The sequence below is a fragment of the Pantherophis guttatus genome, chromosome 5 (genome assembly GCF_059756535.1).
Source record: "Pantherophis guttatus breed Tessera chromosome 5, ASM5975653v1, whole genome shotgun sequence".
NCBI classification, from domain to species: domain Eukaryota; kingdom Metazoa; phylum Chordata; class Lepidosauria; order Squamata; family Colubridae; genus Pantherophis; species Pantherophis guttatus.
In genome coordinates this window covers 44,110,553-44,128,039 of record NC_142067.1, presented here as the reverse complement: position 1 = coordinate 44,128,039, position 17,487 = coordinate 44,110,553, and the positions used below count along the sequence as shown (strand labels likewise).

Here is a 17,487-nt window from a genome sequence, read left to right as displayed (position 1 = left end):
GTGCTCTTTTTCTGTAGAGATGTAGTTATTTCTTATATATAGTGCAACTCCACCTCTTCTTTTATTATTATTAATTCAATTTATATGCCGCCTTTCTCTGGAGACTCAGGGCGGCTTATTTTTATTTGGTCTATTTCTTTTAAATAATTTATATCCCTCTAGCTGTATGTTCCATTTGTGGGTTTCATGCCACCAAGTTTCCATAATAGCAACAATATCATATCTGCCCTCATTTACTTGAATTTCTAATTCACCCTGTTTATTCCTCATACTCTGTGTATAGACATTTGAGTCCATTTTGATTGACCCTATGTTTACTGTCTACATAACCTGTGTTGTGCCTGACTGCCCCTGCTTTCTTGCCACATGTTTGATTAATGCACATGGTATGGCACTCGCTATTAAATGCTTGGTTTTGGTCGACAACAGGGGTGATAATCTTACTCGCACAGACATCTATGTTACATGCACTGATAGCCCTATTAATTTTGGATTGCTGGGGACAGAAATGTTCTGTATCAATTAATTCTCTGTCCCTACTGTTTAGTTTAAATATTTATCCAGAAAATCTATGAATTTATTGCTAAGTAACTCAGTCACTTTCTTTGATGGATGCAATCCATCTCTTTTGTACAGTTCTTCATTGGACCAGTTGCAGACATCATGACTAATAAAACCAAGCCTTCCCTTCTACACCACTCCTTTAGCCACACATTAAACTCTGCTACATGTTGCCCTTTCTCTTTTTGTTCCTTATACACCGGTAAAACCTCTGAAAAGATAAGCCTACAACCTATATTACTAAGTTCACTATATTTAATATTACACTATATGTAATATTACTATATTACCCCAAGCTCTGGAAATCATTCTGCACAGAAAGTACATCCTTTTGGGACAGATCATTTGTACTAAGATGTATAATAGCATCAACATCACAGTCCTTACTGGCATTTTTGACTGTCTTAAGAATACGCCTCTTATCTCTGCTGGCAGTAGCACCTGGCAGACACCTGACCTCTTTCAAAACCTCCATATCTTTTCCTAAATTTACATCCCTTACAACTGAATCACCAACCAGAAGGTGGCTTCTCTTTTTGGATACCATGCTCTTGTGTGACCGATGTGTAATACCTGGTTCACACTTTCCCCTTTCCAAAGTAAGTTCTTCATCTCGGACCACAATCCCCTGCTTATTTGAGTTATCAGTATCACAACTACCTTGATCTATCACTTTATGTTCCTATTAAGGTCAGCAAGGGCACTGTATCTGTTATGCTGGGACACAGCAAAAGCTTTGTGTTTATGGTTCACAGCTCTCACCCTGCCAGATCCCATGGTTGTCTATACTGCCCTTCTCCTGCAGGATCTTTGTGGTAGAGGGGACTGATGGCGTGGCAGTTCAACAGAGTGGAATGGCTGAATTGGGCACCTAATTTCTGCTTGGAGAGCACAGATTAGTGATTCTAAATGGGTAATCTGTCCACGTAGACTACTAATTTGTTTACAAAGAGGACAGTACCCAAATTTGAAAAGAGTACTGCGAAAGACCGCTGCAAAACAAGTATTACACTGAACTAAGCTGGTCATTTTGAATTAGAATAAAATCACAATCTCAAGTGCACTAACCCTGAATATATTATTGCTATTTTTGGTTTATAGTTATATGATTCGCACCCCATTAGGCATACGGGCCGCTACCTTTCTCCTCTGTACTCACTCTCAGACTCCCCCATCACAGGCAGTTGCTCCTCCCTCTAGCTCCTGTGAAGTGAAAATGTAATGAAGGCAAGTTTCACTCTGCTGTTTCTCTGTACTCACTCTCAGACCTCCCCTCCTCACAGGCAGTTGCTCCTCCCTCTAGCTCCTGTGAAGTGAAAATTAAAATAAACCTGAATGGTTTGATCCAAGCTTCTTTTAAGTATATGTGGTATTTCAATTGCACCTTTTTCTGTACTGGAAGACTGTTCAGCCACTCATGCCCTGGTCTCCTCATAACTGGATCATTGTAATGTGCTCTACATGGATCTACCTTTGAAGCCTATTCAGAACATACAGCTGATTCCAAATGCAGTGTTGGGAATGGTACCTTATGCTAATGTGATCCCACTCCTTCATACATTGCACTGGTTGCCAGTTGGCTTTCAGGCATAATTCAAGGTACTAGTTGTCACCTTTAAAGACCTTGACAGCATAGTCTACCGCTATCTGAGGAATCAGTTACCTCCAATTGTTTCTGCCCATCAGGAAAGATTATTCATTCCAGTTCCTGTCCATCAGTATCATCTTACAGGGGCCAGGAGGCATGTCTATTCTTTTGCAACATCTGTCACCTGGAATGATATCTCCATAAAGATTTGTTCCCACCATGATGACACTTCAAAAGCTACTTAACACATGGTTGTTCTTCCAGACCTTGGGATAAGGTGACTGTGCAGCTTCTTTTGTTTTGGTTTAAGACCGGTTGTTTATTCTTCCATTCAGCTGGGTCTCTTTTTGTAAGTATTGATTAAATGAATTGAATTGAAAAGAGGTACAGAGATTTTAGACAGCAATGCTAACCAAGGAGAGGATGGAAAAACAGCACAGAGCAAATTTCACAACACTGCAAATATCACAGTTTACATAACAACCATCCTAGTACAAAATAAAAAAAGGAGAATCTTATGAAATCTGTCCTTCAGAAAAATCAGAAAGCAAGCATGTTTTTGGTAAATTAATATGTTGTAGCCATTTACTAGGTTTTATATTATTAAGAAAGCAAAATACACAAATGTCATTTCCTCTATTACAACAATAATAAAATAATAACAAGCTTGACATTTTTCATTCTGCTTTTGAACCAATTGCCTTGGTTATCATTTGTACCATAGACATAAATATTTCTCATCTCAACTATATACGTTCAAAATGAAACAAATGTATTTTAAAGAGCATTTCCATTTTTAAGGGGCTCATCAAATTAAGCTCAATTATCGGTGACTACACAGACAAATAATTGCTATGTCCAGTAAACCAAATACAGTAATCTATATTTCTCTACAACACTTAAAGCACTAACAGAATCCTCCGCGAGCACGTGATCAAGATTGCGCCGCCTCCCTGAGCCCCGATGTGGATGGGGGTGATTTCAGGCCGTCTGAGGTCTTTGGGGGCTAAGCAAATCGTCCTCAACCCCGACCCGGCTATCTGAGCTTCCCACCGGCCAGCTGAGAGCTTTTCCGCTCTCCTTAATACCATGGCTGGGACGGGGCCGGCATTTTTTTCTATGCCGGCGATTTTCTATGCCGCGAGGATGAAGGAACCAACGGTGGCAAGATCGGAGACAGCAACGGCGGCTGGATTGTAACAGCCTGCTGTCTTTTTTACTGAGAGCAATGGCTGGGTTGCTGACAGTGCTGTAATGATGGCGACGGCTACGTCGGCGGCGGGGCGGTCCTTGTCAAGGTCCTGGGAGTCTCCGGATACTTTTGGAGCCTCCATGGCGAGACCACAGCACTAAGGACAGTGGCAGTGGTGGTGGCAGCGGAAGAGTGCTGCACTGACCGTTAGGCGACATTATGAAAGCCAGTAGCAGCCTTGGCAGCCCTTAACAAATGCTGCAGGGATATCTTTTATAATTCACCATAACAGAACCCCCTGGACTGCCACGGGATACTTAATCTTACTTGAAGGGGCGGTTCTCATAACGACCTGTGATCCATATAAAGACAAGTTGAGGTTAGGGATAAAAAAAAAACGACCTTGAGGGCTTGGAAGGGCGAGCAGATGCTTGTGGAATGGTAATCCCGGCTGCCTCATGTTACACCTCCCCCCACCGGTCTGGTCTCAGAACATACATCGATCACTGACCATCTAACTGATTATCCCACAGCAAATAACATCTTCCTTGTATTCCATTGCTAATCCATCTCATCTTCTCATAACATCACCACCAGCAGGATTCTATAGACCGGCCCTATACTCTATCAACTCTTTCAGTCGGACGGAGAGTTAACAGCTAGGATGCGGATATTGCAGGAGTCGGTACATTGCTCTATTCACCACCAGAAGGATCGGCACATCAGATTCCATGGCCAGTTATACTCTAGCCAGCCACCGTGAGAGGGTGGCCTTGGACATTATTTCCCTGGTATTCGTAAATGGCATAAAACTCCTCCTACTGTTGTGAGAGGACAATGGAGCTTATTCTACCAACACCTAGATCTACATCTTCCTTCTCTCCAGGATCTTCAGAACTTATGTCATCTTCTTGGCCATTCTAACATCATCCCTTGGCCACCGGATGTACTCAGTGGCTGAGCTTCTTGCTCTGCGAGACTCCCCCCTCTCGCAGACCTGGCCCTCCACACTATTGAGGGCCTACCTTGATGACAGATTTTGGAATCCCGAGAGGTGGCATGTTGCAAAGAGGGGGTTGAGGGTCTTTTTATCTAATTTCTTATCCAAAATTTTAAAGGTTTCTAAAAGGGGGGTAGGTGGGAGCGGGGTGGGTCATGTGGATTTGGGGGGCAACCCACAGAGGGAGGAGTTAGAGGATGACTTTTTAAAGAGGAGGCCAGATCTGGCACAGAGTTATATCATAGGAGGTGCGGAGCTGGGAATGGAGGGTCTTAATACTTGTATGGAAGGGGGCTGTTCCATCAAGGTCGTGGTTAGGAGGGGCAGATATGGTGGGAGCAGGGGGCCACATCATGTTAGGGGGGTACGCACCCGCTGTCTTCAAGCAGTGGCATGCTCCGACCCCCAAGGCTCTTCTCGTTCCCTGGGTTGCTCAGAATCTCAGGGCCCGAGCCTTAGGCTGATGTTATGCAACATCAGGTCTGCGGTTAACAAAGCCCCCCTCATTTGTGAACTAATTCAGGAGGGGAAAGCGGACCTGGCGGGTATTACAGAGACCTGGTTGGGCCATGAAGGGGGGGTCCCCCTCGTAGAGATGTGCCCACCAGGTTTCCGCACATTCCATCAGCCAAGGGCACAGGGTAGGGGTGGAGGGGTGGCAGTTATTATAAAGGAGGGTCTTGATCCTAGGGAGACCACTGTTCCTCAAACAACCGGATGTGAGTCCCTCCTCGTGAAGTGGGGTCATGGGTTACAGATGGGCCTGCTGATTATGTACCTGGCTCCCTGCCACGTGGCAGCAGCCCTGCCTGAGCTTCTCAACGTAAAAGCCGGGGTGGCGGTTGAGACTCCTAGGCTTCTGGTCATGGGAGATTTCAACCTGCCGTCCATCGGTGAAATGTCTGAGGTAGCTCGGGAATTCATGGCTTCCATGACGGCCATGGACCTGACCCAGTTAGTTCATGGCCCTACTCACACGGGGGGATACACTCTGGACTTGGTCTTTGTATCTGACCAGTGGTTGAATGGCCTAGATATAGGGGATATAGTCATCGAACCCTTGTCATGGTCAGACCATTCTCTCCTTAGGCTTGACTTTCTGTCTGCTACACCCCACTGCAGGGAGGCGGAACCGATTAAGTGGTTCCGCCCCAGGCGCCTGATGGATCCTGATAGGTTCCAGATGGAGCTTGGGCCATTTCCTGAGACTCTTGATCCTCACAACGTGATTGAAGACCTGGCGGCAGCCTGGGATAGGATGGCTGCTGGTGCTTTGGATCGGGTTGTGCCTTTGCGGCCTCTGACCCGGCGTCGAAGTCGCCCAGCTCCTTGGTTTTTCGAGGAGTTGAGGGAAATGAAGCGCCGGAAAAGACGCCTGGAGAGTAGTTGGAGAGCCAGTCGTTCCGAATCTGACCGAACACTGGCGAGGTCTCATATAAAGACCTACTTAGTGGCGATAGCAGCGGCAAAATATAACTATTTTTCCGCTCTTATTGCATTGGCAGAAAATCACCCAGCCGCCTTGTTTAGGGTGACCCGCTCCCTCCTCCACCTGGTAGCACGGGAAGACCCCTTGCAAGGTGGAGCTGAGCATTTTGCACAATATCTGCACGATAAAATCGCTCAAATTTGGGAAGGCTTGGACTCTGACTGGGTGGGTTCGGACTGGGTGATGGAGGCGGGTCTTGAGGATGTTATTTGGGATGGGTTTGACCCTGTGACCGCTGAAGACATGGACAGGTTACTGGGGAATTTGAACACGACCACAAGTTTATTGGACCCGTGCCCCTCCTGGTTGGTACTGGCTTCCCGAGAGGTTACATGAGGCTGGCTCCAGAGGATTATAAATGCTTCTTTGAGTGAGGGTTTCTTGCCTTCGCCCTTGAAAGAGGCGGTGGTGAGGCCCCTCCTCAAGGAGCCCTCTCTGGGCCTGGCTGTTTTAGCAAACTACCGTCCAGTCTCCAACCTTCACTTTGTGGCAAAGATTGTTGAGAGTGTGGTAGCATAGCAACTCCCGCAGTACCTGGATGAAACTGTCTACCTAGATCCGTTCCAGTCCGGCTTCAGGCCTGGTTACAGCACTGAAACAGCATTGGTCGCATTGGTTGATGATCTCTGGAGAGCTCGGGATAGGGGTTGCTCCTCTATCCTGGTCTTATTAGATCTCTCAGCAGCTTTTGACACCATCGACCATGGTATCTTGCTGCGCCGACTGGAGGGGCTTGGAGTGGGAGGCACTGTTCTACGGTGGTTCTCCTCCTATCTCTCCAACCGGTCGCAGTCTGTGTTGGCAGGAGGGCAGAGGTCGACTTCAAGACACCTTATTTGTGGGGTGCCGCAAGGGTCGGTCCTCTCGCCCCTTCTGTTCAACATTTATGTAAATCCGTTGGGCGAGATCATCCGTGGCTTTGGGGTGGAGTTCCATCACTACGCTGACGACATTCAGCTGTACATCTCCACCCCAGGCCACCCCAACGATGCCCTTGAAGTGATGTCCCAGTGCCTGGAGGCCCTGCGGACCTGGATGGGGAGAAACAGGCTCTGACTCAACCCTTCCAAGACTGAGTGGCTGTGGCTGCCGGTGTCCCAATCGTTGACTGTTGGGGGCGAGTCATTGGCCCCCACAGAGAAGGCTCGCAACTTGGGTGTCCTCCTGGACACGTGGCTGTCTTTAGAAGAGCATATGACGGCCGTGGCCAGGGGAGCTTTCTATCAGGTTCACCTGATTCTCCAGTTGCGTCCCTTTCTGGATCGGGACTCGTTATGCACAGTCACTCATGCCCTCATCACTTCCCGACTGGACTACTGTAATGCTCTCTACATGGGGCTCCCCTTGAGGTGCACCTGGAGGCTCCAACTGGTCCAAAATGCGGCCGCGCGGGTGATTATGGGAGCGACATGGTGCTCACATGTAACACCTCTCCTATGCGAGCTGCACTGGCTCCCGGTGGTCTTCCGAGTGCGCTTCAAGGTGTTGGTTCTTACCTTTAAAGTGCTCCATGGCTTAGGACCTGGGTACCTATGAGACCACCTTCTGCAACCGATAACCTCCCACCAACCAGTATGCTCCCACAGAGTGGGCCTCCTCAGGGTGCCATCAGTAAAGCAATATCGACTGGTGGTTCCTAGGGGGAGAGCCTTCTCTGTGGGGGCACCTGCCCTTTGGAACAGGATACCCCCAGGGATAGAATGATCCCAGATCTCCGTACTTTCCGTTGTGCCCTGAAGACCTTTCTGTTTCACCAAGCCGGGCTGGCATAAATTTTCAAATTGTCTAAATTCTATGCTGAGGATCTTAACTGATGAGCCAAATTGGTTTAATTATTTTAAATTGTTTTTATTTCACATTATATGTATGTTATTCTGACTGTTCACCGCCCTGAGTCCTTCAGAAGAAGGGCGGTATAAAAATTAAATAAATAAATAAATAAATAACAACAACAACAACAACAACATCTAGAGGAAATAGAATGTGATGATTCATTCAAATGGGATTATTTGTGCAAGCTGCAAGTTTGCACTGGGTTTTATATTTATGCATATTGTATGTTCCCAAATCTAACAAGCCTGAATAGGCACAGCCATCTAAAGTCATTTTCATAGCCAGCCCTAAAAAGAGGAACTGAAACACTAAAGAACAGTACTGGCTACCCTAGTTTATTCAACAGGAAACATGATCAATGTTTCCCAAAACTGTTGTGAGATCTAAGAAGATGAACATAGCTATATTCCTCCTCCTTTAAAAAAAAACAAAACTCTGCAATTAATTTCTCAGGGATGAAACTTGATTACAATGGATCCAAATTATTCATATCATTCACACATAAGGCTATTTGGTCATCCTCCTCTCTCATGCCAGAAATGTTTCTTTGGGACAATCAATCATTTCTTCTAAGGCAGAAAGATATTTGTAATGAGACATTTACAATTCACAATATAATAAAACCAGAGGATGGTGTCCTATTACAAACTAACAACTCATGTTAAATAAGATATACTGAATGGAAGAAATCAGAAGGTAGTATTAATATACACAAATAAGTTCTGCAAATTTTCCAGGGTAGATAAAAATCAATGATTAAAAAAATAATAATTAAAAAAACAGAATTTTTTGGGATTTAAATTGGATTTTTTGGATTTTTATTAAATTTATTTTAATAAAATGCTTTTGGAATAAAAATCTATCTAAAGATAGTTTTCTATTTAAGATACATAATTTAGTTTATTCAGCATGAAATGGAGCTTAGTTATGTAGCGTGAGGCTGTATATTCTGCAATATTTACATTTTTGGTAAACTCAATTCAGTGAATCCAAGCTCTGCAAGCTGAGATAACATGCACTGCATTGATCATTCACACAATTTCACAATAACCATGAGATAAATCATAAAACAAAGTTCAGCAATATTTCTTTATCCCATTGTTTTGAAAATCTATATACACTACAAATTGCATGATTGTTTGAAGAAAAATGCCTCTGTACCATCAGGCTCTAAGTGTGAGGAGGAAGGGAAAGCAGTAAAAATGAAAGTGAAACCTTCCATGCAGATTATAAATATAATATTAAAGAGCACCTGTTATTTCAGATCCATCATGGCAGTACCTGTTAGCTGGCATCCACTCACCTGTCTGCCACATCCCTCACCTTGCTGTGTCACTGCCACATTACCAGCTATCCCATTAAAGTGAATGGGACTGTCGGTGAGTCAACAGCGGGTCAGAGGAGGAGCCACTGCGGGACAGAGATTACAGTTGCTCTTTAAAAATTATTATTTAAATCAAGCCTTTTTACTAGTGATTTAAATCGTGATTTAAATTGACTTGATTTAAATCAAATCCACCCTGTTTTATACTAAGCTTATTTATGAAACTATTTTTAAAACTTCATGTATTCTTGGTCTTATAAAGTGACAGTTCACATTTCCTGTTTTCCGCAACTGTGCCAAAAAAAATCAGCTCATAATGAAGGAAGCTTCTGGGACACAAACAGATTTTTAAGAATGTAAAAATTAATTTCGTGACTTTGGGACCATAGTGTACCCTTTCTTCTTTATAACAGGGGTCCCCAACTTCCTGTCTGTGCCTGTTGGAAATCAGGCTACACAAGTGGTGAGCAAGCATACAAAGCTTCATTTGCACATGCGTGGGATCTAGCCTGTGTGCGTGAAACCATCCCATCCCACCACATTCGCTATGGCCGCCGGTCTGTGGAACCAGAAAGGGGACTGCAGTTTCATAATAACTCTAAGGATAACTTAAGTAAAAATATGATATACTTTTTCCCCCTATGGTAGCCAAAAACATGCCTCATTCTGGTCACTTACTTCATAACAAAATCATACCATATCTACTGATGATTAATTGCTTCTTTATTTCATTGCTATTATTTCCAATAGGAAGTAGGAGTTTACTTTGCTTTCAACTCCCCCCCCCCGATTTTCTGATTTCAAGTTTGAGATGTAAACCTGAATTTTTTTTTTAAAGTTAAATGAGAATTCAACTTATTTATAATTTAATGGAGTTTTTAAGAAAGTTGTTCTAAACATATTTTCTAATAACCACCAGTGCCATATATAATAAAAACAGATATGTCAAAAATGATACTCCTTATGTTTTATGACTTTTTAATTACAGGATTTTACATAGATATATCTATAAGACTGAACAGGTTTCTATATCAATATATATTTTAAATGACATGTCTTATTTTACAATAAATTTTATATCTATATCCATTTAAATAAATCCAATCTGCTTAATTACTAATTGCTATATAAAAGGGTTGAGTTTGACGTTTTACTGAAAACAGCAACATAAAATCACTGAACAAATTTCATAAAAATCCTGCATTATTTTGCACTTTAAAATGTTATATTTATTAAACAAATGTTGCTGCCCACTCAACTTTCCTACAAAAACAAATTTAAAACTGAACCATTACAAGCCAAAAACTAACAAGTACATTTTAAAATCAAGAGTTGAAATCAACATTAAAATCCTATACAAAAATATTTATAGTCTTTTAAAACATTAATAAAAATGTTAGGTTCCTTAATTCTGCAGTGTGTGCATTCAAAAAGCTGAAATTATAACATGGAAAGCTGCATTGCTACCAGATAACCTCTCAGAAACTATATATGAACATTTTCAAATGTTCTCAAAAAGCATGAAGGTTCATACTGAAGTCAGAGTTATCTCAAACAATTTGAACCTAAACTTTGCAGAGTTTTAAGAATAATGCCCAACAATCTGAAATGGACTGGTGTCTCGTCTTTTTGTTCTTCTATTACCATCTGGGCTTGGGAGTTTTGTATCAGTCCAAAGATATCAGGCTAGAAAGAAAGAAACTTCCCCATGTATAGTCCATTAATATAATTGAGTCTGGAGGTTATCATATCCATTAATATTTTAATATTATCTTCAGGAAGTCAGTTGTATATTAACCCACAGAGAGACTCTTGCTTGTTGCCTCATACTGGGAAATCAGATTTTAGTTTAGAAGCACCCACAAACAATATACCTGCTCCTTCTTGGACAGTATGATCCAATTCAAAATAAACAGAACTACCACTCTCTGAAATAATAATCCTCCTCACCCTTCACCCCATGGAGTACTTCCATCTTGTCTGGATTCAATTCAATTTACTATTCCTCATCTTATCCATTACTGTCTATAGACATGTATTCATTCATTTCCTGAAAATATAATAGGAAAATAGAATTTGGTGTCTTCAGTATACTGATAGCATGCAGGTACAAATCTCCTGATAATATCTAGCCGTTTTATGTAGATACTAAAAAGGACTGGAAAACAAAATATACAGCATTGACCTGTTTTAAGGAGTACCTATCTCCAAAGAGACACCTTATGACAACAGCTCCCAACCTTTTGGGCACCAAGGACTGGTTCTATGGAGAAAGGCTTTTTCTGCAGACCAGAAGGGGCGTAATTTTGTGTGATGGCTGCATCTCACAGATAGGGCTTCACTTGTTGGTGCAGACCAGTTTCTGACATGCCTGGTGGACTGGTGCCAGTCCACAGACAGTCCACAGATCTTTACATATTTATCCATCATTTGTTTAGAAGAAATAATCACCACAAATCATATTGTAGAAAAGTTATATTTATAAGATGAAACTTAGCACATTTTCAGCCAGAATGATGTCATGTATTAAGGCTTCCAAGTCCTCTATTATCTACAATCTATATTATATTATCATCAATATGTATCCATTTTTAATAATCTTATTCTCTGACAAAAGTCCATATTATACTCTTTTACCAACAGCCAGAGAGCATATTCTAGAAAATGCTAGTTTAAAGAAATCTCCAAAAGAACTGTGAATATAAACTTGGGTTCAATTTGTTTCAAAGAAGCACATGAAACAAGAATTTAATGTTTTTTATACCTTGTCTGATAAGCAGCCTTCCAATCTTGATTTTTTTAAGATTTGTCCCTTGCACTAGCTCCAGATTTCTAGGAAAATTTGTAATAATCATCTTTTGGGTGATGAAATTAAGAGTCAGAAAACCCCATGACTATGTTAGTAAAAACATCAAGTTTCAGGTGCAAAAGAACAGGTCCATACACAAAGTCCAATTAAATTGATATATTGCTAAACAACCTTTGCACAGGAATCTTCTCAATTAACAATTAGCACCTGCTTAAAGAAAGATAAGGAACCACAAAATTCAAAGGATAGGGATTCTAGATTGATCCCTCATTGAACTCTGACCACAGGTTTGCCACTCCTCCTACTACATCAGGGGTGTCAAACTGGTGGCCTACAGGCCAGATGCATCATGCACAGACCATGCACACCCCAGCTTCATGAAGGGAAAAATGTCATGTGACAGCAATGTGATGCCACGAGTTTGACACCCATGTCCTACATCAATTTACAACTTAGCTAGTCATCATTATATTAATCAAACCCAATCTAGCTTGTGATTTAATTTCAGAAAATTGGGTTATCTGAAATATCCACGATTCATTCAACAATGTACTGCATGTCTAACATGTTTATCAAATTAGCAGCTTCCCTCACTTTCTAAATTTTTAGTTATGTATCTGAAGTTTAATTTGGGAATCATACTCCAGATAAAGATTAGCTATAATTCCTAGCATATCTAATAAGTGACCACAATATATTTGGCTATTTTAAATTGTAACCCCAGTAAAGATTCATGTTTATTAGTAGGATATTGAGTTTCTGAACCAGAAGCACTAGATCTTAGGCCAATTGAACTGATATAGCTCTGAGTTCTTAAAACTGTTTGTTAAATAATACAAACACAATACTCAAGAGTCGGTCAGCAAACTACACATTCCTAACAGTTAGTGGAATACTAACAATTAGTTGGTTTGAAAAGTAATCTCTAGAGTAGACAACCTACAATGCACATAATACTGTCAGCATGTTTGAGATGAAACTGCACTATGGATGTGCTTATGGTATACTAGCCAAAAGGGGCCAAAACTCATCAGTCTTTACTGACAGTGTGTGCATGTGGTATAGGTACAACTAAGTACAATAATCTATACTTTTATTCTCACAGCAGTCTAATACTGTGGTGAGATGCACATGGTCTGTTAGGATGTTTGTTTATTGAAAGAAGTGGAAATTAGGATAGGTTTGGCCAATTTCATTATATGAAAATAAGCTAAGTGGTTTGATCATATAAGGACTGAATTATAAAATATATGAAAAAAAAAGTTTGAATTTATAGTAAAACTATTTGGAGTAGTGTTGGCAAAATCTTGAAATGAAAAACTTAAAGAAAAGGCAAGCTATGAAGCAATGAATGTGTATCTTAATAACAATGATTTGTAAGGGCAGAAAAGTATAGCAAGGGATATTGAACAGCACTGGTAAGGCAGTTTAAGCTATGTTAACATTTTTTCATCTTTCACATCTCTTATTTTGTTGGTTTATGCTTGGTTATTCATTTTCTGGTTTCTGTATACTATTACTTACCCTAAAAGTAAGGTTAAATAATAGACAACTATGTATAGGGCACAGAGTACCTCAATATACCCCTTGATAATATATCTTTGGTCTTATTTTGTTCTCACCTGAAAATTTAAATATTCTCCTATTGGTCCTTGAACGGTACACTGTAATACAACTAGCTTTGTTTTGTGCTGTTTTCTTCTAATATTGCCAGGGAGCCAGGAGTCAAAACACATTATTCCACAAGTGACTAACACAACCTATTTCCAGCACATGTGCAACTGCCCACCCTCTATTAAGGAAATATTATTTAGCTTAATTGCAATAACTTACAAACATTATATAGATGGAACTAAAAAGTTATCAATTCTGGTAGCATGCACACAACTAGGTTGCAAATAAGCAGTCCCCTAATTTAAAAAATAGAGCTGGAATTTACTATGTAACCACAGAGATGTAACAACTTTCAGGGTATGGTAATCTACTGTTTGTTACTCTCTACCAATAGACAGAGAACGGAAAAGTTTCACAATGTGAAAGGGGGGGGGAGTGTTAGAAAGGATCGTGGGAATGGAGAGCAGAACTCCAGCAGAACCACCAAGGGACCCAGGTGGTTAAGTTACCTGCGCTGGAAGTCTTGCTCAAAAGGAGTCAAGTAGGGATCTTTCTCCAGCAGTCGCTCCAGTTCAGTCGGAAACGAACTTAGCACGGCCATTTTTGCAACTGTAGTGGCACTTGATTAAAAGAGGTCATCTGGAAGCGTCCCCCTGCCCACCCCGCTTTGGACCAAGACTAAGATAGGCTAAGCCAAAGAAGTGGGCTGGCAGAGCCCCACTCCTCCCTCTTTTCTAGTGGAGCTAAACAGATGCTCTCCATTCAATCATTCGCTTAAAAAAAGGGGAAGGCAGGACAGGGCCGTTCCGGGTAATCGACCGCCCCCTGCGACGTCGCTAGGATGATGCGGCAATTGGCGCGTACAGATCTGCAGCTCTGAAGTCTCGTCCCCACGTATGGACTCACGTTGACTTCTCGCTGCGCCAAGAGCCGGCTCGCCTGAGACTCTGCAGTCTTTCACGCTTAAAGAGCCGGCGGTCTAATAGCCCAGGCGCTTCATCAAAGCAACATTGCATGGAGAGGATCTCTTATCAGTCACGTGTTGAGATCCCGGAACGAGAAGTGCTGCGGGAGGGTTTGAAGAAAGCGTTCTGGATTACCGGGTCGGGATGTGAGGTTCGCTAGGAAGTGCGCAAACGCAGTCTGGGGGTGGGGTTGAAGCTGCTGCCCACGAAAGGGCATCGGCGTTCTTAAATGTTTTGACAATTGTGAGCCAGAGTGGCAAACTGCAGAGAATGCAGTTTGGATAATGTGAGAATAGTTAGGGAATGTTAAAGTCTTTGTTGTGTTACTTAAAGCCTTATAGAGGCGGATGAAAAACACTGTTTAGTACACGTAAACTTCATTTATTTCTGTAGGATGTTTTTGGAGAGTATGATTGTGTCTGTTTTAAATTTAACTTGTATGCAGTACAATGTAATCAAAACTTTAACGTGGAGATAGATTTATTACTGTTATAATTATAACCAATGCAACTCATTTGTTTTTCCACATTCTATAATGGCAGAGGCATTTCCTAAATTCAGTAAAACAGTTGGTTATACTGTTAAAAAATAATGAAAGTTTAAAGAGTTTTAACTATTGTTAATTTCTAAAGTGCCTTATGACATCAGATAAACTGGTATCATAAATATAATCTAATATATTCCCAGAAAAATCAAAAGTTAATTGCAACTACCGTAATCATTACTTTATGCAAATTTCACAAAAATAAAATAATTAGATTAAATATAGTGAAAAGCACAATACAAGTACATTATTTCTATTATCATTTATAGCACATTTTCAAGGGTGCCAGAAAATTATTCAAGAGAATAAGCTGGGCCAAGGAGCTAGAATAATTGTTTTAGCTAGAATTTAATATGGCAAAATTGCAGGGGAGATACAGCCAAGTTCCAAGTGAGAGAGGGTATTTGCTATTGATCAAAAAACATAATGAATGACCTTCATAAAATTAGTTCCAAAATAAAAATATTGTCTTTATGGTATATATTTCCAGTATAGTTTGGGGATGGAGAGGTGATATTAGCAAACCATTTAATTATGCCTTTGTTCTAAAGTCAACCACAACATTGTTAATTATATGGATCCTACTATATGTGTGTGTCAAAAGTATGTGAATTTTTGCTTTCAATAACTGGTGTTCCTGCTCTTGAACAACAATAACTGCAACTAAAAATTTCTGATAACTGTCCTGCACACTGACTTGGAGGAATTTTAGTCCATTTCTTCTTACAGAAGGAGCTTCAACTCAAGGATAATGATAGGCTTCCTCATATGAACTGCCTGTGTCATATCATTCCACAACATTTCTATAGGATTAAAGTCATGACTCTGACTTGGTCATTCCAAAACTTTAACTTTATTCCACTTTGCAGGATCCAATCTGAGTCGGTCACCAGGACCAGAGATTTTGTTTTCCAAGCTTTCAAACTTATGCTGAAGCCCATCCTCAGAACACTGGGCTGTTCTGTGTATGGTATTTAGGAGTGGGGGGAGGTTGTGTAACTTTTAGTTGTTAATTGGAATGTTGATGGCTGACTATTTAAATCATTGGTTGTTGTTTCCTTGTTCTGCTGTGTCCTCTGCTCCTAAAGTACCTGTTAAGATAGTGGTAAATTAGCATTCCTGTTGACTGACAAGAGACTGTTTCCCTGGCTATTTTTGTCTCTGCTCAGCCAACAATCATTCTACTTTAACCACTCTTTGGTCATAGGAAGCAATGGATGGAACTATCAACTATGAAGAAATGGATGGAAACTAATCAGGGAGAGGACCCACCTAAAACTAAGGAAAAATTTCCTGATAGTTAAAACAATCAGTGGAACAACTAGCCTCCAGAATTTGTGGGTGCTTTAACACTGGAGGTTTTTAAAAAGAGATTGGACAACAATTTGTATGAAATGTTATAGGGTATCCTGTTTGAGCAGGGGGTTGGACTATAAAACCTCCAAGGTCCCTTCCACTGTATTACTCTGTTTTGGGTCATTCTCTTCCTACATGTCCTATTTTCTCTTGAATTTAAGTTCACAAACAGATACCCTGACATTTTCCAGTGGAATTTGCTGGTATAATGGAGAATGTACAGTACTATTGATAAAGGCAATTGGTTCTGGTCCAGAGGTGTGTGTGTATCTATTTCCAAGGTTCAAATATAAGATCAAGAAACTGATCAACCAGTTTGACCTTCCATCTATCTGCTATTTAAAAAAAAAAAAACAGTTAACAGGTAGTCCCAACAACAAAGCTAGACCACAATCTGATATTGTATTTAACTCACAGATAGTCCACTAGTGGCTTCTATTCTCTCATAAACTAGTACAGTCATTGTCTCTGGTCTGTCCAGGATCAAATATAATCAATTGATTCTTAGTAATAAAAACAACCCTCAATATATCGTATTTACATTTCTTTAAAACTATGAGTGGAATCTTTCCAGACAACTCCTTCTCACTATCCAAAAAAAGAGAGGTCTCCATTGAGAATATTTCCATAATACTTGTTCAACAAATCTTCCCACAAATTAAGACCCAATGTATGTTGACAGCTGTCCTCTAGCTGCATATGATGTCTCTATTATGCAAACTCCATCTATTTTTCTGAGAAGGTCAAGTTCATTAATGCCTCTTTTAGCCTCCCCTAACAAATCTTTAATTTTCAAACAAAACTTCTCTTTTATATATGTCAAACTCAAGGCCCGGGGGGGCGGATTTGGCCCATAGGACCCTTGGCCTGTGGGGCTACTCTGGAAATAGTGAAGGACCGGCCCACGGTGCCTTTGCCAGCTCACAAGGGCCGTGCATGGCCTTCCTGAGCTCTGTTTTTGCTGGCAGAGAGTTGCAGGAGGCCATCACAGCCAAAAATGGAGCTCGGGAGCCCATTTTCACTGGCAGAGCGCTTTGGTCACCACAGCTACCCCCCAACACAAGTGATGTCATGCTGGCCATGCCCAACCTGGCTCCTTAAGGTCAAACACAAACCTGATGCGGCCCTCAATAAAATTGAGTTTGACACCCCTGATATATGTTAACAATAAACCAACCTCCAATCCTACCTACAGTTGCATGGCTGATTTAA

General features: G+C 41.1%; 2 protein-coding genes across 12 annotated transcripts in view; one reads left to right on the top strand and one right to left on the bottom strand.

The window, feature by feature from the left end:
• GBE1 (1,4-alpha-glucan branching enzyme 1) overlaps positions 1 to 17,487 on the bottom strand; it is a 167,197-nt gene that overhangs the window by 133,194 nt on the left and 16,516 nt on the right. For 3 of the 11 annotated variants that reach the window (XM_087895001.1, XM_034420432.3, XM_034420506.3), the window contains exon 1: positions 13,920 to 14,107. The exons of 5 other annotated variants lie outside the window; for them this stretch is intronic. In XM_087895001.1, the coding sequence (XP_087751127.1) occupies positions 13,920 to 14,011 (92 nt within the window). In that variant the 5' untranslated portion in view covers positions 14,012 to 14,107. Of the gene's footprint in view, positions 1 to 8,966; positions 9,074 to 13,919; positions 14,108 to 17,487 lie in introns of those variants that run through there. 3 more of the 11 variants (XM_034420591.3, XM_087895007.1, XM_087895003.1) reach the window with 2 other exon arrangements.
• Positions 2,449 to 7,515, top strand: LOC148113344 (uncharacterized). Its single transcript, XM_087895008.1, has one exon. It carries the CDS (start codon positions 4,286 to 4,288, stop codon positions 6,164 to 6,166), a length of 1,881 nt encoding a protein of 626 aa, XP_087751134.1. The 5' UTR covers positions 2,449 to 4,285; the 3' UTR covers positions 6,167 to 7,515.